The sequence below is a fragment of the Oryctolagus cuniculus genome, chromosome 20 (genome assembly GCF_964237555.1).
Source record: "Oryctolagus cuniculus chromosome 20, mOryCun1.1, whole genome shotgun sequence".
NCBI lineage: Eukaryota > Metazoa > Chordata > Mammalia > Lagomorpha > Leporidae > Oryctolagus > Oryctolagus cuniculus.
Genome location: NC_091451.1, coordinates 6,408,866 through 6,434,066, shown reverse-complemented (window position 1 = coordinate 6,434,066; position 25,201 = coordinate 6,408,866). Strand labels below are relative to the sequence as shown.

Here is a 25,201-nt window from a genome sequence, read left to right as displayed (position 1 = left end):
AAATCCATGCATATGAAGGATCTTCAAAAAGTTAATTAAGATGCTTCTTATGAACATATTGTATGGATTTCAAAAATGGTTGCACCAAATTTATCTTCTAACTCCATTTTCCATGAACTTTTGAAAGGGCCTTTGTATTAGATTCTGTAACGTTCGACTATGTAAGGTGAAGAGCAACTTTAAGGTTGAACAACTAGTAAAAGAGTTCAAGTATGTGCATCGACAAATATGATACAGGTATATAATGCGACAAATGCAGTAACTTAATGTAAACGGCGTACGCAGGAATCTAAATTGTACCAGATACACAGAGTGCATAAAAGCACAATCGACTGACTTACAAATCTGACTCATCTGAAACTATTGTACTAATGGAAATGATTATTAACTCATTGAGAACAGTCAGACACCTCTTTGGCACGAGTTATTTTGCCCAAATGTGAGGATACGGTCATCAGAGCTTAAATGCTAACACTATAGGGGCCGGCGCTGTGGCGTAGTGGGTAAAACCTCTGCCTGCAGTGCCAGCATCCCATATAGGCGCTGGTTCAAGTCCCGGCTGCTCTGCTTCCGATCCAGCTCTCTGCAGTAGAAGATGGCCCAGATGCTTGGGCCCCTGTGCCCATGTGGGAGACCAGAAGAAGCTCCTGGCTCCTGGTTCGGGTTGGCTCAGCTCTGGCTGTTACAGCCATTTGGAGGTGAGCCAGCAGATGGAAGGTCTCTCTCTCTCTCTCTCTCTCTCTCTCTGTCTCTCTGCCTCTCCTTCTCTCTCTGTGTAACTCTGACTTTCAAGTAAATAGATAAATAAATCTTTTTTTTTTTTAAAGATGTTTTCAACTTACAATGGCTTTGTTGGGAAGGACTCCTGTCTTACGTCAAGGAGCATCTATAATATCCAATTTTACATACTTTTGGGAATCTAGTGGACTTTTAGCTTTTTATTTTCTTTAGCCTCCCCAGAATTTTTAGGAAATGTATATTTCCTTTTGCTTTTTCTGTAGTAAATTTCATTCACCTTGGAGTGTTCTTGGACGTGTGATTGCACTTTTCAAAAATTGCCATCGTACGAGTGTTTATTTGAATCCATTGTCAAGAATTTCATTTTAGATGAAATTAGAGATATTTTGGTTTTTTGTTGTTGTTATTTTGAGAGGCAGAAAGAGACAGACAGACAGACAGAGCTTTTATGTACGTTTCATTCCCCAGGTGCCCACTATGGCTGGGGCTGGACAGAAGTCGGGAGCCAGGAGTGAATGTAGTCCAGGTCACCTGTGTGCGTGTCAGGGACCCACCTACTTGAGCCATCACTGCTGCCTCCCAGGGTCTGCGTTAGCAGGAAACTGGAGCTGAAGAGTGAGCCCAGATCCTCTAACGTGGCATGGGGGCGTCTTAACCACCAGGCTAACCACCTGTTCCCACAAGGGGGGTTTTAGATCCGAACCTCTGGTTGGCTTTTTCTTTAATGTCAGAAATATTAAGGCAGAACCAGAGGCAAAAGAACTTACCAGCTTTGTGGTCTGAAGGTATGGGTGTTTATGATCCATACCCTACTGCATAGTTTTGCCTGTGAATTTCTAAGATTTTTTCAGTGTGATCAGACAGAACCAACATCCACCACCCCCTTCCTGTATGCATTAGTAACAAATTAAAGCATGATTTAAAGTGAGAATGAGAACTGTCTAATCCCTTACGGTTTTAGATGTCCCTAAACAGAAATGATAAAGAAGAAAATCAAAGAAACGTGTACATTCATAATTTATTCTTTTTCTAAGATTTTATTTATTTATTTATTTGAGAGGTAGAGTTACTGACAGTGAGAGGGAGAGCCAGAGAGAGAGGTCTTCCACCTGCTGGTTCACTCCCTAATTGACCACAATGGCCTGACCTGCGCCAATCCGAAGCCAGGAACCAGGAGCTTCTTCTGGGTCTCCCACATGGGTGTAGCGTCCCAAGCACTTGGACCATCTTCTACTGCTTTCCCAGGCCACAGCAGAGAGCTGGATCAGAAGTGGAGCAGCCGGGTCTCGAACCAGCGCCCATATGGGATGCTGGCGCCACAGGAGGAGGATTAACCTACTGTGCCACCACCCTGGCCCCGTAATTTATTATTTTTCTAAAAAAACATAAAGTGGCATCACAATTGCACTGGCATTTTAATCTTTCTTGTCCCATTGCTCGCAAATGGCAATCTACGTGACAAAGTTGCCTTTAGTCAAATACCAGCAGGAGAGTGTTTGCCGTCCTGGTTAAGACACTCCCAGCCAGGGTCCTGGCATGGTGGCACGCTGGATGAAGCTGCCGCTTGCAGTGTGATTCAAGAGACCCAGCTGCTCTGCTTCTGATCCAGCTTCCTGCCAATGATAAAGAGGCTCACGTCCCTTATGAGGGTGCCTGGTTCAAGTCCTGACTCTGACTCCTGACTCCAGCTTCCCGCTAACGCAGATCCTGGGAGGCAGCAGCTGATGGCTCAAGTACTTGGGTGCCTGCCACTCACGGGGCAGCCCTGGATGGAGTTCTTTCTGTCTGGGGAGCTCGCCTCCCTCTTCCCCTCCCTCTTCCACCCCATCCCTCCCTTCCTCCTTCTCTCTCACATAATAAATACATTTTTTAAAAAAAGATAGGGAAAAATAATCCTTACACCATTCATCTGTAATCACCTCTTTCACCTCCTGGTTACTGGGTCTAATCATATTTCTGAATTGTTTTCTGTTCATTTCCTAAATTTCCTAAATTTCTGAGCCTAAACTCTAAAGAGTTTGATGGTTAAGAAAGCATCTGTCGTAAGTCCTAGGAAGGAGATGACAGCAGGTGCAGCAGAATGCACAGGGCTTGCAGCTCGCGGTGACGGCAGCGAAAGCGCCGAGTTAGTACTGGAATAACAAGGGGAGCCGCCTACAGGAGAGAGTTTTCAGCCTTGTCCTGAACGGTCTCTATCCTGGTAGCTTAGCAGACCTGACAAACTGCGGTGCCTCGTTGGGCTGTGTGCCAGCCCTGTCCTTGTCTCACAGCTTTACTCTCTCTGCTCAGTGTCCAAGTTTTGCCTCTTACTCTGGAGGTGTTTCCACAGTCCGGGCTCGATTCCTTGCTAGGATAAATGACTCACGCAGTGTGCATATTAACCGCTGTCTCCAAGCAACATGTGTTTGAAAACACGCTCCCACGTTCTAAAATCTCAGGCAGATGGAGAGGAGACATTAGACCTTCGCAGCCGTTGTATTTCTGGCTAGGACACTGAAGTCCAGCGGAGCTAGGATGGGACCCCGCACATCCTGTCTGGAATGCTGGCCTGACACTTAGAACTTGACCATTGCACAAAATATGCTGCACGGGTGGAAAAATTGAGGTCTAAGTTAAGTTCTCGGGACATGTGGCTAAACGCGTTCAAATAGGGTTTCTATACCCTGCGACCTTCTAGAGCCGCACGGTGGTGCCCTGCTGTGCTGTCTGACCTCTGTGGGGACTGTGTTCAGTTCGGGCTTCTCCATCCTGGAATCCCAGCCCTTGTGTCACGTCCCCTGCAGCCATTCCTGACCTCGCTCGCGGGTGTCTGGTCCTCGAGTTATTTCCACGCCGCTCTGTAACCCACTGTGAGTGCTGACAATAGAAGACCAAGCACAGCCCCAGTGTTTTCCCTCTCATTGACTGAACGGGCAGTGAGCACTCAGACACTCGTACAATCTGCGTTCTCTAGGCAGAGTCTGACTATGGGCACAGATGGGAAGAAGCCCAGTTCCATAAGAGCTTCTAGCCAAGGGCTGTGCCCTGGGTGCCTGCGTCAGAGAGCGCTCCCCTCAGGGCTGACCCCTGTGGTCTAAGACTCTGGGTCAGTTGCAGATAACAGGGCACAGGCCTGGGCGTGGGGAGTATTTGTGGCCCAGGATGTCGTGAGCTTGAGGAGTTTCAGCCGCTGTGGCTGGAGCCCGACGTAGAGGGAGGTGACAGTGAGAGACTGAGTAGCAGGTGTGGTGGCGACACCTGTGTGCCCCACGTCAACACTGTGGATGTTGGTCTGTGACCGTGGCACCCTCTGAGTCTGTCGCTCTGCCTTTTGGTCTTCTCTCTGATGGCGCTAACGCTGAGGTTAGAATTGCCTTTCACTGCTGAGCTGTAGGAGGCGAAGAGACCCAGGGTGCTTCAGAAAGTCCACGGATAATGAAATTAAAAGATAAGTTTCTATTGGTGCCTGCGAAGTTTTCTCAGAATAGCCATTTCCCCTGACTTCTTGGAGATCCTCCTTCCAGGGTAGCAGGGGAAGAATGGTTAGGAGAGAATTTTCTTGGAAGCCAATCAGGTCCTGGGGTCTGGGTTCTAAGCTCCATGATGCGAGCAAAGGAACACCACCTTTGTCATTTGAAGCTCTCGTGTGACGGATTCTGTTGAATCCCTCAACGGCCAGAGTAGGAACGTGGCTTTGGGGTTGGTTGACAGAGGGAGTTCTGGGGTCCTTTCAGGTTTCCAAGTGTAGCTTTTCTGGCTGTGAAAGGCAGCCATCACACACGTCGCTGGTGTTTTCCTGGGTAAGTGCGGTCTTCAGGCATGTGTTCATCAGGTAAGCGAGACCAAGTACTCCAAATTCTTACTTAGATAAAGAGGGGTGGGCGTTTGGTCTGGTGGCTCAATCCCTCATGGGGAGAGGGCACGAAATGACCTGTGCTAAGGGCCAATTAAGAATTTCAAAGGGCCTGCCCCTGTGGTGTGGGGGGTGGGGCCACCGCCTGCAGTGCCAGCATCCCATGTGGGCGCTGGTTCAGGTCCCGGCTGCTCCACTTCCGATCCAGCTCTCTGCTGTGGCCTGGGAAAGCAGTGAAAGATGGCCCAACTCTTTGGGCCCCTGCACCCACTGTGGGAGACCTGGAGGAAGCTCCTGGCTCAGATCGGTGCAGCTCTGGCCATTGCGGCCAACTGGGGAGTGAACCATCAGATGGAAGACCTCTCTCTCTCTCTCTCTCTCTGCCTCTCCCCTCTCTCTCTCTGTAACTCTGACTTTCAAGTGGATAAATAAATCTTAAAAAAAAAAAAAGAACAAACCCAGTAACCCTACATAGCTGGGATTTTCTACCAGTTAGAAATGGTGAAGCTCCCAACACTATTTATTTTATTAAAAAAACAAAACAAAACAAAACTTGATTTTAGAATAGTTTTACAGAAAAGTTGCCAACATGGTACAGAAAATTTCCTTATGCTTCTGCATGCAATTTCCACTCATGTTAACATCTGATAGTACTGTCTTGGGATATATTTTTTTAAAGATTTATTTATTTATTTGAAAGTCAGAGTTACACAGAGAGAGAAGGAGAGAGAGAGAGAGAGAGAGAGGTCTTCCATCTGCTGGTTCACTCCTTAGTAGGCCACAACAGCCAAACTGGGCCAATCCGAAGCCAGGAGCCAGGAGTTTTTCCCAGATCTCCCACACCGGAACAGGTGCCCAAGCACCCGTGCCATCTTCTACTGATTTCACAGGCCACAAGAGAGCTAGACTGGAAGTGCAGCAGCCGGGGCTCGAACTGGCATCCATATTGGATGCCAGCACCGCAGACGACAGCTTTACCCGCTATGCCACAGCACCAGCCCCTCTCTTGGGATGTGTGTGTGTGTATATATATATATATATTTTTTTTTTTTGACAGGCAGAGTGGACAGTGAGAGAGAGAGACAGAGAGAAAGGTCTTCCTTCCTTTGGTTCACCCCCCAATAGCCGCTGCGGCCGGTATGCCGCGCTGATCCGAAGGCAGGAGCCAGGTGCTTCTCCTGGTCTCCCATGCGGGTGCAGGGCCCAAGCACTTGGGCCATCCTCCACTGCACTCCCGGGCCACAGCAGAGAGCTGGCCTGGAAGAGGGGCAACCGGGACAGAATCCGGCACCCCGACTGGGACTAGAATCCATGACACTGGCCGGGATATTTTTAAGACAATATTGTTGGGCTGGCACCGTGGCTCACTTGGTTAATCCTCCGCCTTCAGCGCCAGAATCCCACATGGGCATCGGGTTCTAGTCCCGGTTGCCCCTCTTCCAGGCCAGCTCTCTGCTGTGGCCAGGGAGTGCAGTGGAGGATGGCCCAGGTTCTTGGGCCCTGCACCCCATGGGAGACCAGGAGAAGCACCTGGCTCCTGGCTTTGGATCGGCGCAGCGTGCAGGCCTTAGCGGCCATTTGGGGGGTGAACCAACAGAAGGAAGACCTTTCTCTCTGTCTCTCCCTCTCACTCTCTGTAACGCTACCTGTCAAATAAATAAATAAATAATCTTAAAAAAAAAAAGACAATATTGTCATCCTTATTTGCAGTCGTGGACTCATTTTAGTCACTTTATAGATTTCATGTCCTACATGTGGTAGAATTACATGACTTTTCATTTGTAATTCAACCTGAAAGTAAAAATTAATTCCTTGGCACACTGATGGGAAGTTTTCCGAATCACTGAGGTGGTACCTGCTTCGTGCAAGCGCTCAGCAAACACGGGGCACTTCACCGAGTTGGTGGGCAATAGAAAGGAAAGGGAAATCCGTGCGTAGTTCTATCAGGATGAGCATTTCTCGTGACCCTTTATAGGCCCTTCCTCCGCAGAAGGAATGAACAGGTGGATGGAGGTTCTCTGTCTCTATGGTCTGTGGAGGGCCTCGGAGTTTTAGAACTCTCTCCGAAGATGGGATTTCTCCACACGCAACCTTCCTGTCTTACCCCGGCTGTAATTCTTACTGCCAGCTGTCTTCAGGTGTGGCTTACTGTTGGTACCATAGCGTCTTGGTGTCCCTTCCTCCTACCCACTGAAAATACCCCTGGGCCACAGTAAAACATTATTTTTCTTATTCTTGCCATCGCAGTAAATACCAAATATAAGTAGACTTCAAGGAGTTCATGGAAAATGGAGTTAAAGGATGTTTATTTTCATACAAAAAATGTTGAAGTCTATGCATACAAGGGTCTCCAGAAAGTTTATGAAAAATGCCTAGTATGAAAAACTGCATAGATTGAAACCGACTTGTGCCACAATAAATCTGTGTTGTAATTTCATTTTTCCATGTCAGTTTTGAAGCACCCTTGTACACATATTGGAACTTTTGTTTTTTCCTGTATCTGTGTTCTTTAAGATTATAGATTATGGGGTTGGCGCTGTAGCGTAGCAGATAAAGCTGCCGCCTGCATTGCCGACATCCCATATGGGCGCTGGTTCGAGTCCTGGCTGCTCCACTTCCGATCCAGCTCTGGGAAAGCAGTGGAAGATGGCCAAAGTGCTTGGGCCCCTGCAGCTGTGTGGGAGATCAGGAAGAAGCTCCTGGCTCCTGGCTTCAGATCAGCTCAGCTCTGGCCATTGTGGCCAATTGGCGAGTGAACCAGCAGATGGAACACCCCTGTCTCTCTCTCTCTCTCTCTCTCTGCCTCTCCTCTCTCTCTCTGCCTCTCCTCTCCTCTCTCTTTGTAACTCTGACTTTCAAATAAATAAATAGATAAATAAATTTAAAAAATAAAAAGATTATAGATTATGCCCCAGTATTTAAGGAAGCAATGCTAGTTCCTGTATTTTCTCATGAGAAAAAGTTGTATGGAAAAAAAAAAGTTGCCTTTGGTAGTGCCCAAATATATTTCTTCAAAGCCTTTACTCCAACTAAATAGAAGCATCTGAAAAGTTTTTATCAAGAAAAATAAAAATCATTCCTTTGGAAGGGGGACTGCTCAGCAATTAATCTCTTTATGCTTTCAGAATTCAGCTGTGGAGATGATTTTGTCAAAACAACTTTCCCTTGGCGTTCAAGAAAGCATGAAAAACAGCGAAGATGAGCAGAAAGTCAGGGGGCTGCAAGATCAACCTTTAGAGTTGGATGTCGTGTTAAGAAATGAACAATTAAAAGAGATAGAGGTATGAAAACACGGATACTGGCAACATGATTGCATCGTTTACCCAGTGCAATACAATATGCGTTAATCACCAAGAACTTCCTCGCACCGAGTGAAAAGTCCTATTTAACCTCTGCCTGATGATCAATTTGGTAACTGTATAATTATGTACTCATCAGTGAGTTGCATCAGTCTTTCCATTTACAAAGTGGAAGATTTAATGAACATTAGTCTTCTTTCTCTTGCACAAAGTTCCCGAAAACTTACTCAGTAAGAAAACTTGGAGATTTTGACTTGTCATTGTTCCTTTTCTTGGTCACACGTATTCTTCAGATTCTGACACAGCCCTTTTATTTCTTCCTAATGATCAACACTATGGGGTCTTCCTGTTTTGTTTTTACAGCTGTGTTTATGTATTTATGTACTTAAAACTATGTGATCTAAAAATCCAATACGTGGCTGTGTTTTTAAAAGCGGGATTATAGATGATCCCTACAGTTTTAGCTAAGTTTACGTTACAGTAAATATGTATGGGTGCGGGTTCAAGACCCGGCTGCTCCACTTCTGATCCAGAGCTCTGCTATGGCCTGGGAAAGCAGTAGATGGCCCAGGTCCTTGGGCCTCTGCAGCCACATGGGAGACCCAGAAGAGGCTCCTGGCTGCTGGCTTTGGATTGTTTGGATTGGCACAACTCCAGCCGTTGTGGCCAATTGGGGAGTGAACCAGTGGATGGAAGACCTCTCTCTCTCTCTCTGTCTCTCCTTCTCTCTGTGTAACTCTGACTTTCAAATAAATAAATAAATCTTAAAAAAAAAATACATGTATTTGAAACAGCAGAGAGAAGTGATAGATGTAAATAATAAAAATCAGGCGAATGTCCCTTTAAACCTGGTAGAATCTTTGAAGAGAACGGGATGAAGTTTTAGTCTTGGTTTTAACTTGATTCTAGGGGAAAATACTTTAAAGTATTTTAAGGACGTTTGTTTCTCTGTGGACAAAGGAAATAAGTGGAGACTTTGAAAAGTTCATGGAAAATGGAACTTGAAAAATTTTTGTTTTCCTGTAAATCAAGTTTGCGATCAATGCACAGTTTTCTCATTCCACGCATTTTCCATGCAACCCTTGGAGACCCTTTGGGTTTAAAACAGGGTCTTGTGGAATGTACTACTCGAGGGGAGGAGGAAAGGGAAGAAGTGAATGAATGAACCAGGGAATGAATGCTTCACTGGGTTGCCTGCTTGCTTTTAGGAATTATACGCCCAGCTGGAAGCAAAGAGAGCAGCCATCGAAACACTGGCTGAAGCCAGCGCCTTGGGTCTCCATGACACCGGAGACCCCGCCCAGCGCTTGGACACGCTGCTCCAGGCTCTTGCGACTTTGAAGGAAGACAGAGAAAGCCAGTATTGTCTCCTTGCAGATTTCCAGGGGCAGCTCAGCGCGGCCACCACCTCCGTGAAAGCCTGGTTGGCGGAAAAAGAAAATCTGAAAGGGTAAGTCTGAGAACTTGGGACTTCGCGTTCAAGGCGCTGTCTCTTCTGCCTTGGCCGGGCAGGGTTTTAAGACTGGCTGCCGGGGAATGATGTCGTGACCTGAGGAGTACACGGTAGGAAGCCGTGCGTGTGGGAGCCCTCTGAATCTCTCTGGGTCGCCGACACAAGACCTCGTGGATTAGACGGGAATTTATTTCTCACGGTTCAAGGCGCTGGCAAGTCCGAGATGGAGACCGTGGCAGGGGCAGGCATGTGGTGCAGAGGGCTGAGCTGCTCTGTGGGATGCCTGCATCCAGGATTGGAGCCTCTGGGTTCGAGTCCTGCCTCCTGCTCCTGCTGGATGTGCCCCTCGGCAGGCAGCACTGGGGATTTCAAGTACTTGGATCCCTGCCACCCACGCAGCAGAGACCTGGCTGGAGCCCCTGGTTCCTGGCTTCCGCGTGTGTGACCCAGCCCCAGCTGTTGCAGCCATCTGGGAGTGAACCAGTAGATGAAGATCTCTCTCCCTCTCCCTCTCCCTCTCCCTCTCCCTCTCCCTCTGCCTCTGCCTCTCCCTCTCCCTCTCCCTCTCCCTCTGCCTCTCCCTCTGCCTCTCCCTCTCCCTCTCCCTCTCCCTCTCCCTCTCCCTCTCCCTCTGCCTCTCCCTCTGCCTCTCCCTCTCCCTCTGCCTCTCCCTCTGCCTCTCCCTCTGCCTCTCCCTCTCCCTCTGCCTCTCCCTCTCCCTCTGCCTCTCCCTCTGCCTCTCCCTCTGCCTCTCCCTCTCCCTCTCCCTCTCCCTCTGCCTCTCCCTCTGCCTCTCCCTCTCCCTCTCCCTCTCCCTCTCCCTCTGCCTCTCCCTCTCCCTCTCCCTCTCCCTCTCCCTCTCCCTCTCCCTCTCCCTCTCCCTCTCCCTCTCCCTCTCCCTCTCCCTCTCCCTCTCCCTCTGCCTCTGCCTCTGCCTCTCCCTCTGCCTCTCCCTCTCCCTCTGCCTCTCCCTCTCCCTCTCCCTCTCCCTCTGCCTCTCCCTCTCCCTCTCCCTCTCCCTCTCCCTCTCCCTCTGCCTCTGCCTCTGCCTCTCCCTCTGCCTCTCCCTCTCCCTCTCCCTCTGCCTCTCCCTCTCCCTCTCCCTCTCCCTCTCCCTGTGCCTCTGCCTCTGCCTCTCCCTCTGCCTCTCCCTCTCCCTCTCCCTCTCCCTCTCCCTCTCCCTCTGCCTCTCCCTCTCCCTCTGCCTCTCCCTCTCCCTCTCCCTCTCCCTCTGCCTCTCACTCTCCCTCTCCCTCTCCCTCTCCCTCTCCCTCTCCCTCTCCCTCTCCCTCTGCCTCTGCCTCTCCCTCTCCCTCTCCCTCTCCCTCTGCCTCTCCCTCTGCCTCTCCCTCTCCCTCTCCCTCTCCCTCTCCCTCTCCCTCTCCCTCTGCCTCTCCCTCTCCCTCTGCCTCTCCCTCTCCCTCTGCCTCTCCCTCTGCCTCTCCCTCTCCCTCTCCCTCTCCCTCTCCCTCTCCCTCTCCCTCTGCCTCTCCCTCTCCCTCTGCCTCTCCCTCTGCCTCTCCCTCTCCCTCTCCCTCTCCCTCTCCCTCTCCCTCTCCCTCTGCCTCTCCCTCTCCCTCTCCCTCTCCCTCCGCCTCCGCCTCTCCCTCTCCCTCTCCCTCTGCCTCTCCCTCTCCCTCTCCCTCTCCCTCTCCCTCTGCCTCTCCCTCTCCCTCTCCCTCTGCCTCTGCCTCTGCCTCTGCCTCTCCCTCTGCCTCTCCCTCTCCCTCTCCCTCTGCCTCTCCCTCTCCCTCTCCCTCTCCCTCTCCCTCTCCCTCTCCCTCTCCCTCTCCCTCTCCCTCTCTTACTCTGCCTTTTGGATAAATGAAAGTAGATAAATAAATAAGGTTTTGAATACCGAGGCCCTTGCAGGTACATTGTCTAGTTTGTTGTGCACTTGGCAGAAGAAACAGGAAACTTCTGTGGGTTCCTTTTGGTAAGGGACTCAGCCCATTCGTAAGGGACCCCCTGCCATGACCTAATCACCTCCCACAGATCCTGTCTGCCAACACTGTCACATTAGTGATTGGGTTTGCAACATACGGACCTGGGGGGATACAGACAATCAACTCAGTGCCGGCCCCTCCTGTGGTTCTTTGTTTTTATTATTATTGTTTTACAGCTGAGATTTTTACATTGTCACACACTGAAAGCTATAGTTTAGAAGATTCTGCTTTTTATTTTCAGAAATGAGTGCTGTTATAGACACCCTCAATGTTTTCTGTGCATTCAAAGCAGAGCCAGTTTCTCCTGTGCCGTCAAGCCCCGTGTTGCTGTCTGCTAAATACTAAGAAGCTCTATCTCCCTCCTTCCTTTTCTAGAGGTTCCCTGGACATTGCAGCCCATCTGGACAAAATTAAAAAACTGTTGGCATCGATAGAAGAAGAGAAAGGATTGCTAAGCAAGCTGAAAATGGAATGGGAAAATGTTTCAGAACATCTGACTGGCATGGATCAGAAGTTGTTGGAAAGCCAGATGAAGCAGCTCGAACGTGGGTGGGAGCAAGTAGAACAGCTGCTTCAGAAGAAGTATTCCCAGCGAGCAGTGGAACGTGATGCATTCGCCTCCCTCGTGAGCAAGATCCGCGACCTGGAGATGTCCCTGCAAAAGCAGCAGCAACGTCTGCGCTCAAGGCTGAGCTCAGCAGGAGCCCAGGAGGGAGACCAGAGTGTGGTCGCCTCGGCCACTGAACTCCAGACGCTGAAGCAGGGGTTTTCTGTCTTGAAGGGGCAGGCTGAACTTCAGATGAAGAGGCTCTGGGGAGAAAAAGACAAGACGGTCCTGGAAGACGCAATAAATAATCTGAAAAGTCAGTTGGACGCGTTGGAGCCGTTAAGTCTAGAGGTAGAAAATCAGATGAAGAAGTGTGAGATGAGCAGCGAGGTGAGGGAGACCATCCTGTGGGTCAAGAATCTGTTGGGGGAACTCGTTCACCCCGTTTCCCTTCTCCCAGAGGACATTTTGTCACAGATCCGAAAACGCAAGGTGACACATGACAGCATACTGGAAAAGCAGCAGGCCGTGGAATCGTTGGCCGAAAAGGTCAAAGATCACATTTCTAATCTTCCGGCAGACGAGAGCAGTGATTTGCAGTACCTGCTTGAGTATTTACAGAATCAGTACCAAATGCTAGTTCTAAAATCAACAGAAAGATCCCAGCAGTTAGAATGTCAACTGGAAGAGAGAAGCAGACTTTTCGCGGTGATAGGGAAGGTGCATTCGACGCTGCAGGAAAGTGAGATGCTGATGACAGACAAGATGGGAGCCACCTGCATGGCAGCGGAGCTGGGACGCCACCTCGTCACTTTGAAAGGATCTCAGGAGGAACTGCGGGAAGTTGAGAGGCTAATCTCAACACAGCTCCCGGAACTCGCCACCATCTCCGAGGATCTAAATGTGTTTGAACGATTATTTTTGGATGACCAATTGAAAAATCTTAAGACTAGGGTCAGCAGAACCCAGAGATTCATCGAGAATAGATGCGGGGAAGTAGAACACAAGGTAAAGTTTTTCAGAGAATTCCAGGAAAAAATATCCGTGCTGCAGAAGGAAGCTGACGATCTACAGCACAAGGAGCTGCTGCTCACTCAAGAAATAAACCAGGATGCAAAACAAGAGTTTCGCACTCTGAAAGACAGACTCACCGGTATTCAGTGTGGCGTCTTACAGATGTTGAAACTGAAAGAAGTGTTTGAGATTATGGGCCTAGAGTGGGATCATTCGCGACTGGACCAATTACAAAGCCAAGTGTATGAAAAAGAAAAGGAGCTTGAAGAACAAATGAAACAGGTGGACCTGTTTGTGACCGCGCGTGACAAATATCAGGAGTCCCTGGATAACATGAGGGCTGTGGACCTGCACGTTGAGAACAGGGCTGAAGGCCTTCTGAACGCTCCTGGCGCATCACCAGAAAGCTGTCTGCTCCAGGCCCAGATTCTGGACCAGAGACTCGAGAAGACCAAGTGCTCATACGATGACCTGATGAAGCAGCTGACTGAAAGCGAGGCCTTCGATGACTCATTCAAAGAGAAGGAAATAGCACACATAATGCAAAAAGCAGAAGAAAAGGATAACTTACGCAAGCTCCTGCAAAACATGATCTCACACTTCCAGCCGAAAGACACGGATGAGAAGAATTTGCAGGACAGACTCGAACATTCCTTACGTCTTTTAAATCAGATAGAACGTCAACTACAGCAGCCTTTACTTATACACTTGGACGTTGCACACATTCAAAACGAAAAGGACAACTGTGAAGCATTTTGGGAGCAGGTTCAGGCAGAAATGTGTGCTGTTAGAGCTGTGGCTGTGCCCGAGACGCAAAGGGAGGAGAGAACCCCTCCTGAAAGCAGGGGTGTGCACGCAACACTGCATGACGTTGAAGATCTTCAGAGGCAGCTCCGCACAAGCATTGACTTGCGCAAAGTGAGTTTTTTTTTTTTTTTTTAAACCGGGCTGTTTTAATTCCATGGTTTTCTGTTTTACTCTGTTAATATTTGTACTTCTAAATAAATATAGGTTCCACAGGAGACTTCTCTTCAGGGTAATTTCTAAAGAGTTACAATGAGCCAGTGCAGAATCTTGACTCATTCTGTATGTAAATGCAATGCTTTATACTTTGAGAAAAAGGTCTGACGTTTTTGCTTCTCATACTATCTAGAGAGCTCAGAAGGCAGTGTGTGTGTGTGTGTGTGTGTGTGTCCTTGTTTGCTTGTTTTAGAGATAGTACGGTGTCATGGAAGAAGTATGAGGGTTCTTGGTAAAGTCTGGAAAGCGGAGTTAAAAGATGAGCTCATTTTGATACAAAAGCATTTTGAACTCCATGCATGTGAAGGGGCTTCACAAAGTTCATGGGAAATACATATTATGAAAAATTATGCGTGAATGTTTTTAGAATTTGCACCCAAATAAACATCTTTGGGTTCCATTTTCCGTGAACTTTTTGAAGTATGGTAGGAGAAAGAACACCAGATAACATCTGACATTTATTTAAAGCTTGCAATGCGCAAACCACTCCAGTTTTCATCTTCATGGCCCCTGCACCCACCTGGGAGACCCAGATGAAGCTCCTGGCTCCTGGCTTCATCCTGCTGCAGCCCTGGCCATTTGACTCTTGTGTTTCAGTGAGAAGAGTTGCTACAGGGACATCCTTGGTGCTCCCAAGCTAAAATGGTGGCACTGCTATGAATCTTAAAAACAGAAGTCTGTAGTTTCTGTGTGCTTTGTCTTCATTTGTTCAAAAATACTGATTAAGGCCATATCCATTAGTCATTGTCAATGGCTTTATTTAGTTCTTGATCTAGCAGGAGTTTCAGAACAGGGCCATGCATCAGGAGACATGAGTTTTGAGATATTTTTTTGAATTTGGTTTAGATTTCTTAGAAAATCTGAAAACAATTTTCGTTTGTGCAAAAAAGCTATTCACTATTCATTCTTTTAAATTTTATTTTTATTCATTTGAAATGCGGACAGAAAGAGACACGCAGACAGAGTTCTGTCTCCTGGTTCATTCCCCAAATGCCTGCAAGAGCCCAGCTGGGCCAGGCTGACGCCAGGAGCCTGGAACTTGATCTGGATTTCCCGTGTTGCTGGCAGGGACCCAAGCACATGAGCCATCTCTGCTGCTTACCAGGTGTGCACTAGCAGGAAGCTGCAGTCAGGAGTGGAGCTGGGCCTTCAGGATGGGATGTGGGCATCCCAAGTGACATCTTAGATGCTGCCCCAACTGCCTTTCCCTAATTTTTAAATAATAGTAAAGGGCCGGTGCTGTGGTGCAGTAGGTTAGTCTTCTGCCTGTGGTGTTGGCATCCCAAATGGGTACTGGTTCTAGTCCCAGCTGCTCCTCTTCTGATCCAGCTCTCTGTTATGGCCTGGGAAAGCAGTAGAAGATGGCCCAAGTCCTTGGGCCCCTGCACCTGTGTGGGAGACCTGGAAGAAACTCCTGGCTCCCGGCTTCAGATCGGTACAGCTCCGGCTGTTGTGGCCATTTGGGGAGTGAACCATCAGATGGGAGACCTTTCTCTCTGTCTCTCCTCTCTGTTTGTAACCCTACCTTTGCCTCTCAAGTAAATAAATAGATATATTTTTTAAAAATAATAGTATAGTATTGTCAAATTGTGAGAATGAGAAGCTAACTCTTATTGTAAGACTGAAATACACAATATGAATGCATCATGAAAAATCAGGAGTTGAGGTGAGTGTTGTGGCACAGCGGGTTAAACCACCACCTGGGATGCCAGCCTCCAATGTGGGCCCTGATTCGAGTCGTGGCTCTTCCACTTCTGACCCAGCTCCCTGCAATTGTGCCTGGAAAGGCAGCAGAAGATGTTGCAAGTACTGCAGCCCATGTGGGAGACCCGAATAGAGTTCCAGGCTCCTGACTTCAGCCTGGCCCAGCCCCAGCCTTCGCGGCCATTTTGGGAATGAACCAGAGGATAGAAGATATCTCTTTCTCGTCAGTAAATAAATAAATCGTCTTTTCAAAAAGATTATTCATTTATTTATTTGAAAGGTGGAGTTACAGAGGCAGAGAGAGAGAGAGAGAGAGGGAGAGAGAGAGGGAGAGAGACGTCATTCATTCACTGGTTTACTCCCCAAATGGCTGTAACAGTCGGAGCTAAGATGATCCGAAGCCAGGAGCCAGGAGCTTCTTCCTGGTCTCCCACGCAGGTGCAGGGGACCAAGCATTTAGGCCATCTTCTGCTTTCCCAGGCCATAGCAGAGAGCTGGATCGGAAGTGGAGTAGCCGGGACTCGAACCGGCATCCATGTGGGATGCCAGAACTGCAGGTGGCAACTTAACCTGCTATGCCACAGTGCCAGCCCTCAAATCAACCTTTTTTAAAATAAAAAAATCAAGAATGACAAAGTCCCAACTATTCTGGCAGTTCGGTCACAGCATTTAATCTCCTGTTCAACAGAATGTGTTGAGTGATGCTCATGAAAATGTCATTCGCTACAACGAAGCAGTCACCAGGGCAGTGGGGATCATCGCGTCCCTCGGAGCCACCTGTGCCTCGCACCCAGTAGACCTGGACAATCTGGAAGAATCACTGGCAGCGCCTCATCGCAAGCAGGAGGAGCTGGAATCCACTCTAGCGGACATCCAGGGCCTCGCGGAGAGGCTGGGCACTGTGTGCAGCCCCCAGGCCCAGCGGCAGCTGCAGTGCACTTTGCAGGAACTGGTTGCTAAGAAGTCAGCCTTGCAGGAGGCAGCCAGAGGAGCGGACGCTGAGCAAGCAAGGTAGGTCTCCTGTTAGAGGTTCTGCTTTGAGAATATAAAAATACTCTTGTCTTTATAGTTCACATGTACACGTGAGATAATGTGGAAAATATGGAAAAGTAAAAGAAGAAAAATGAAAGAAACCGTGGTAGGCATTTCCATGAATTTTTTTGAAGTGCCCCTTGTGTCTTTTGTATTTTTAATATTGTCTACACCAGCAGAAGGTTTATAAAAGTAAATATATGGGAAATGCATGTATCTTGAGGAGGGATTAAGATGGCAGAGTAGGGAGGGAGCTTGCTGCTCTAGTCTAGGAGAAGATAGTTTTAAAAAAGTGGAGAGAGTGTAGACTCAGGGACGAGATAGGGAGAAAACAGCAGAGGAAACTCCAGGCAAGTTGGAGGGACACGGTGGATCTATGAGGAGGACAAGGATTCTCACAGGTCAGGACCCCAGCAGCCAAGAGCCTCTGCACCCGCGTTGGAGAGTGAGGTGAGACCAGACTGCAGCAGCCCAATCCACTGGTGATAAAGCTGCAGAAACAGCCTAGAGAGAATCCCTGTGGGGGATAGTGTACCTGACAGACTAGAGGAGAAAAACAAAGGTGCGCACGTTTCTCTCTCCCCAGTCACCCTGCAGTGGTGTCCTGTAACAAGCTGACAGAGAGCAAGTGCCGTTTCAGACATACGTAACAGGTGCACCAGCTCATGTCTGCACCGAGCAACCAGCCGAGTGGAGACTCCTGAGTCCAGTGGGGAGAACAGACAGGGGCTGGGTGCTCATGACTAGGGGAGGCTTGTGTGCTGGGACTGTGAAAACACTGAGGCTGTGTGGGAGAACTCAGGGTGTGGTTGGGACTCTGGGCAGGCATTGTGGGAGACTCCACATGCTCAGGGCTCCCTGGTTCCCTGGTGAGGGACACTGCTGGGAATCTGTGCTTATACTGAGGACTGCACAGATCTTTTGGGTGGTCCTTGTGGCAGAACAGATGAATAATTGAATAATATACTCACTGGGGCCAGCACCCAGGTACTGGTCTCCTTTCAGAAAAGCTCTGCCAAGTCTATACCAATGGAGAAGAGCAAACCTCTCCTCTGATTTAAAAAAAAAAAAGGATATTTACCCTGGATGTGTCACCTCAGACACACCCTTCACCCTGGAGCACTGAACAGATCTCTCTGGCCACACCCACCACACACCTCTAGGTATTCCCTGAAAGCAGACATTCCACATTCCACTAATCCACACAGACATAGTCCAAAGATAAAAGCCCCCACAGCAAAAAGAAAAAAGAAACCAACAAGTATCTCCACAAATGCTGAATAATAAATGCACCAATTCAAGAAACAAGAATAAGGAAGACAACATGACACCCCAAAAAGAACACAACACTTCAATACTAGATTGTGAAGATAGTGAGATGAAAGAAATGCAAGAAATGGAATTCAAAAAATTGATCATAAGATTACATAGAAGTAATCAGAAGCAAATGAATGAACTAATGAAATCCATACATGACACGAAAGAAAATTTCTCCCACAACATTGAGATCTTAAAGAGAAATCAAAATGAAATCTTGGAAATGAAGAATTCAATAGAACAAATGACAAATGTGGTGGAAAGCCTTAACAACAGAATCGGTGAAGCAAAAGGGAGAATAACGACTTAGAAGACAAAGCACAGGAAATTATACAGTCAGACCAAACACAAGAAGAAATTAGAAAACTAAAAAACACTGTTGGGAATCTACAGGATACTATCAAACGACCCAACATACAGGTTCTAGGAGTTCCTGAAGGCATGAAAGGGAGAAGAAATTCTAGAAGGCCTTTTTAATGAAATAATAACAGAAGAATTCCCTAATTTGGAGAAAGAAAAGGACATCCAAGTACAGGAAGCACATAGAAACTCCTAATAGACATGACCAGAAAAGTTCTTCACCATGACACATTGTAATCAAACTCTCCACAGTGAAACATAAAGAGAAGATTCTAAAATGTGCACGAGAGAAACACCAGATTACTTTCAGAGGAACTCCAGTTAGACTCACAGCAGACTTCTCATCAGAAACCCTACAGGCTAGGAGAGAATGGCAAGACATAGTCCAAGTCTTAAGAGAAAAGAACTGTCAACCCAGAATACTATACCCTGCAACGCTCTCATTTATGAATGAAGGTGAAATAAAGACCTTCTAAGACAAACAGAAATTGAAGGAATTTGTCACCACCCATCCTGCCCTGCAGAAGATGCTTAAGAATGTGCTGCACACAGAAACACAGAAATATGGTCATTAGTACAAAATAAGGTAAAAGAAGGAAATCTCCAGTAAAAGTACAAAGGAAATCCGAAGTAAAAAGTAGGAATTTATCTGGAAAAATGGCAGAGCAAAGTCATACTTATCAGTAGTCACTTTGAATGTAAATGGCCTCACCTTTCCTGTTAAAAGACACAGACTGGCTGAATGGATTAAAAAACAAAACCCTCTATTTGCTGCCTACAAAACAAATCTTACCAACAAAGACGCATACAGACTGAATATGAAATGATGGAAAAAGACGTTCCATACTAACAGAAACCAAAAAAGAGCTGGTGTCACCATCCTAATATTGGACAAAATAGATTTTAACACAAAAACTGTTAAAAGAGACAAGGAAGGGCACCATGTAATGATTAAGGGATCAACTCAACAGGAAGATGTAACTATTATAAATGTATATGCACCTAATTACAGGGAAACTGGCTATTTAAAAGAAACGTTAAGGGATGTAAAGGGAGACATAGACTCCAATATAATAGTAATGGAGGGATTTCAATACCCCACTTTCAGCAATGGACAGATCACCCAGACAGAAAATCAGCAAGGAAACAGCAGAGACCAAATGGACCGAACAGATATCAACTGTTAATCCTATAGTTGCAGCATACACATTCTCCTCTGCAGTACATGGAACTTTCTCTGGGATTGACCACAGGGTAGGCCATAAAGCAAGTTTCAGCAAATTCAAAAAAAGCTAGATCAAGCCATGAATCTTCTTAGACTGCAATGGAATGGAACTAGAAATCAGCAACTCAGGAATTTGTAGAACATATGTGAACACATGGAGACTGAACAACATGCTCCTGAATGAACAGTGGGCCATTGGAGAACTCAAAACATTTCTGGAAACAAATGAAGACAACAATACAACATATCAAAACTTATGGGGTACAGTAAAAGCAGTGTTAAGAGGAGAGCTTATAGCTATTGGTGTCTACCTCAAGAAATTTGAAAGGCACCAAATAAATGAGCTATCAGTACATCTCAAGGATCTAGAATAACAATAGCAAACCAAACCCAAAACTAGTAGGAGAAAAGAAATAATTAATATTAGAGAAGAAATCTATAAAATTGAAACCAAAGAAAAAATACAAAAGATAAGCAAAACAAAGGGCTGTTTTTTTGAAAAAATAAACAAAATTGACACAACTAACCAAAAAAAGCAGAGAGAGAAGACCAAAATCAATAATATCAGAGATGTAAAAGAAAGTGTAACAACGGACACCACAGAAATAAAATGAATCATCAGAAATTACTACAAAGAGCTGTATGCCAACAAACTGGGAAAACTAGAAGAAACGAGTAGATTCCTGGACACATGCAACCTACCTAAACTGACCCATGAAGACATAGAAAACCTAAACAGACCCATTAACAAGACAGAAATTGAATCAGTAATAAAAAATCTCCCAATAAACAAAAGCCCAGGACTGGATGGCTTCACTGCTGAATTCTTCCAGACATTTAAGGAAGAACTAACTCCAGTTCTTCTCAAGTTTTTCACAACAATTGAAAGGGAGGGAATTCTCCTGGATTCTTTCTATGAAGCCAGCATTATCTTAATTCCTTAACTCAGAAAAGACGCAACAGAGATTGAACTACAGTCCAGTTTCTCTGATGAACATAGACGTAAAAATCCTCAACAAAATTATAGCCAACCAAATCCAAGAACACATCATACAGATTATTCACCCAGATCAAGTAGGATTTATACCTAGTATATCAATATACTATGATCAATCAATGTAGTAAATATATAATATATATATAGCAAATAATATGATTCACAAATCAATCAATGTGATACCTCATTAACAAACTGAAAAACAAAACCATATGATTCTTTCAGTAGATGCAGAGAAAGCATTTGATAAAATACATCACCACTTCATGATAAAAATTGGATATAGAAGGAACATTCCTCAGCACAATGAAGGACATTTATGACAAACCTGTGGCCAGTGTCCTACGGAATGGGGAAAAGTTGGAAGCATTTCCACTGAGATCTGGAACCAAACAAGGATGCCCACTCTCACCATTGCTATTCAATATAGTCCTGGAAGTTTCAGCCAGGACCATTAGGCAATAAAAATAAAATCAAAGGGATACAAATTGGGAAAGAGGAAATCAAACTAGTCCTATTTGCAGATGACATGATTCTATAATATAAGATCTAAAAGACTCCACCAAGGACTATTGGAACTCATAGAAGAGTTTGGTAAACTAGCAGGATATGAAATCAATACACAAAAATCAACAGTCTTTGTATACACAGACAATTCCTTGGCTGAGAAAGAACTTCTGAGATCAATTCCATTCACAATAGCTACAAAGAAAATGAAATACCTTGGAATAGATTTAACCAAGGATGTCAAAGATCTCTTCAGTGAGAATTACAAAACATTAAATAAAGAAATAGAAGAGGATACCAAAAAATGGGAAAATCTTCCATGCTCATGGATTGGAATCAATATCATCAAAATGTCCATTCTCCCAAAAGCAATTTATAGATTCAATGTGATTCCAATCAAAATACCAAAGACATTCTTCTCAGATCTGGAAAAAATGATGCTGAAATTCATATGGAGGCACAGGATACCTTGAATAGCTAAAGCAATCTTGTACAACAAAAACAAAGCCGGAGGCATCACAATACCAGATTTCAGGACATACTACAGGGCAGTTGCAATCAAAACAGCATGGTACTGGTACAGAAACAGATGGATAGACCAGTGGAACAGAATAGAAACACCAGAAATCATCCAAACATCTACAGCCAACCTATATTTGATCAAGGATCTAAAACCAATTCCTGAAGCAAGGGTAGTCTATTCAACAAATGGTGCTGGGAAAACTGGATTTCCACATGCAGAAGCATGAAGCAAGACCCCTACCTTACACCTTACACAAAAATCCACTCAACATGGATTAAAGATTTAAATCTATGACCCAACACCATCAAATTATTAGAGAACATCGGAGAAACCCTGCAAGATATAGGCACAGGCAAAGACTTCTTGGAAAAGACCCTGGAGGCACAGGCAGTCAAAGCCAAAATTAACAATTGGGATTACATCAAATTGAGAAATTTCTGTTCTGCAAAAGAAACAGGAAAGTGAAGAGGCAACCAACAGAATGGGAAAAAATATTTGCAAATTATGCAACCGATAAAAGATTAATAACCAGAATTTACAAAGATCAAGAAACTCCAAAACAACAAAACAAACAACCCACTTCAGAGATGGGCCAAGGACCTCAATAGACATTTTCAAAAGAGGGAATCCAAATGGCCAACAGACACATGAAACAATGTTCAGGATCACTAGCCATCAGGGAAATGCAAATCAAAACCACACTGAGGTTTCACCTCACCCCGGTGAGAATGGCTCCCATTCAGAAATCTGCCAACAACAGATGCTGGCGAGGATGTGGGGAAAAAGAAAAGAAAAAAAAAACCTAATTGGGTGGGAGGGTGGGTATGGTGGGAAGATTACTATATTCCTAAAGTTGTACTTAAGAAATTAGTACTCATTAAATAAAAGGTTTCTTAGGAAATAAAGAGTAAGTGTATGGTATAAAGGACAAATGACAGCGCAAACATCTCAATGCAGAAGTTCAAAGACAGACGTTAGTTTTACTTCTCTTGTGTTGGGCTGGCGCCATGTTGCAGTAGGTTAAGCCACTGGTTGTGAAGCTGGCATCTGCAGACTGCCAGTTCAAGCCCTGGCCACTCTGCATCTGATCCAGCTCCCTGCTGACGCATCCTGGGAAGGCAGCAGATGATGGCCAAGTGCTTCGGCCTCTGCATTGGCCTTGGCGACCCAGATGGACTTCCTGGATCCTGGAGATTTATGTGTGTCCTTCTCTGTAGTGAAATTCATTCACCCATTCACGAACATTTGGGCTGTTTTTAGTTTTTATATTCACAAACAATGCTGTTAGAAACATTTTTAAATGCAAGAAGGAGAGAGAGAGAAAGAGAGAGAAAGAGAGAGAGATTGTCCATGTCAAAAGGTATTCACATGTTAAATTCTTTACACCAAATAATTTTGTTTAAGATTTTTTTTTTTTTATTTGAAAGAGTTCCAGAGAGGAGAGGAGAGAAAAAGAGAAAGAGAGAGGTCTTCCATCTGCTTGTTCACTCCCTAAATGGCCACAATGTTCATGGCTGGGTTGGCCTGAAGCCAGGAGACAGAAGTTTCTTCTGGGTCTTCCATGAGGGTGCAGGGGCCTAAGCACTTGGGCCATCATTTGCTGCTTTTCCAGGCTCGTCAGGAGGAAGCTGGATCGGAAGAGGAGCAGCTGGGCCTCAAACTGGCACCCATGTGGGATGTTGGTTTTGTAGGCAGAGGCTTAACCTTCTATACCACAATGTTGGCCCCATGATTTTTGCCAATTTCAACTTATAAACACAACATCTAGTTATTAGTTGTCCCATGTTCTTGTCAACACTTGATGTTGCAAAACTTAATCTTTGTCCACCTGATGAGTAAGAAGTAGATACCATTGTGGTTTAAATTTGCATTTCTCAGACTGCTAATGAGTTTGATCTGCTTTTTGAATGCTTGTTGGTCCTTTCTATATCCTCTTCTGTAAAAAGTCTATTCAAGCCTTTATGTAATTTTATTGGTTCATCCATCTCTGTCTTACTGGTTTCTAGAAATTTATTCTATATTTTAGAGACCCATTCTTTATAGTTCTGTGAGTTCAAATATCTTTAGAGAGTGGGTTTCCTATTAGACACCCATCCTGGGGTTAGCTTTAAGAAGCATAGAAAACTCAAATTTGACCAACACTGGCTCTGTGACTTTGCTTATTTCTGTATATTTGCATATCATGGAGTTTGGGTCCTCCATTCCTTGGCACTATACTAGTCTGTTTTAAGAAATTTTTGAGGGGGAGCCAGCACTGTGGTGCAGCAGGTTAAACTGCCGTCTGCAGTGCCAGCATTCCTTATGGGCACTGGTTAGAGTCCCAACTGCTCCATTTCTGACCCAGCTCCCTACTGATGCACCTGGGACATCAGTGGAGGATGGCCCGAGTGCTTGGGCCCCTGCCACCCATGTGGGAGACCCAGAGGAAGCTCCTGGCTTCTGGCTTTGGCCTGGCCCAGCCCTGGTCATTACAACCATTTAGGGAGTGAACCAGCAGATAGAAAATTGCGCTCTCTCCCTCTGTCTCTCCTTCTCTCTCTGGAACTCTGACTTTTAAATAATAAATAAATGAATCTTAAAAAAACACTTTGATTTAATTAGTTGATTGTTTTTACTTGAGATACAAGAGAGAGAAAAAGCCCCCACTTACCAGCTTACTCCCTAAGGGCTTCAATAGCTAGGGCTGGGACCTGTCTGGCTGGACCAGGTTGAAGGTAGCAGCTCGGCACTCAATCCAGGTCTCCCAAGAGGGTCGCAGCGATCTGACTACTTGGGCCATTACTGCTGCATCCCAGGTTCTGCATTTGACGGAAGATGGAGTCAGAAACCAAAACTGAGTGTGGAACCCAGGTACTCTGATTTGGGAGTACCAGGGGTTGCAACTAGCATCTTGTTTTTAGAATTTATTTATTTGAGAGGCAGACTTACAGACAGAGAGAAGGAGAGACAGAGAGGGAGGTCTTCCATACACTAGTTCACTCCCCAAATGGCCACAACAGCCGGAGCTGAGCCAATCTGAAGCCAGGAGCTTCTTCCAGGTCTCCCACATGAGTGCAGGGGACCAAGCACTTGGGCCACCCTCTGCTGCTTTCCCAGGCTCATTAACAGGGAGCTGGATCGGAAGAGGAGCAGACAGGATTTGAACTTGCACCCGTACTGGATGCTGGTACCACAGGCAGAGGCTTAGCCTACTATACCACAGTGCTGGCCCCTGTAACTGGCATCTTAATTGCTATGCAAAATATGTACCCCAAGAGGCTTTTTAAAGAATTTTTTGTAAAGAATTTTTAATTGTTCTTAGTGATTTAGTCTGTGTTATATATGTAATAGATGTATTATGTATATGTTGTATATGTAATTGTATAGTGTTTTATAATACATCACAATATTATATTCTAGATAAAATATAAAACATCCTATTTAATTGTTTCGCTGTGTAACATTAACTTTCTTTTGTTATAACAAAACCTTTATAAAAGTAATTGCAGATGTTACATAGTATTTTATATAATGGTGGTTGTAGTTAACATACCTTTTGTTAGACAAAAGGAGTATTGCAATTTTTGACATTTTAATGAATCCTCTAATGCAAAAGGTTTTATCATGTTTAGGATAAATTCCTTATGTTTAGGATTAATTCCTTAGGGTAAATTGCAGAAGCTGAATTAATGACTCAACAGTAGGAAT

At 45.7% G+C, this 25,201-nt stretch overlaps 1 protein-coding gene across 9 annotated transcripts in view; it reads left to right on the top strand.

The window, feature by feature from the left end:
* The window catches only part of SYNE2 (spectrin repeat containing nuclear envelope protein 2), a 394,119-nt gene that overhangs the window by 190,641 nt on the left and 178,277 nt on the right, over window positions 1–25,201 (top strand). For 8 of the 9 annotated variants that reach the window (XM_051826403.2, XM_051826401.2, XM_051826405.2 and 5 more), the window contains exons 46-49: window positions 7,696–7,851; window positions 9,078–9,319; window positions 11,644–13,747; window positions 16,242–16,564. In XM_051826403.2, coding sequence (XP_051682363.2) covers window positions 7,696–7,851; window positions 9,078–9,319; window positions 11,644–13,747; window positions 16,242–16,564 — 2,825 coding nt within the window. Of the gene's footprint in view, window positions 1–4,409; window positions 4,550–7,695; window positions 7,852–9,077; window positions 9,320–11,643; window positions 13,748–16,241; window positions 16,565–25,201 lie in introns of those variants that run through there. The other variant, XM_051826407.2, reaches the window with a different exon arrangement.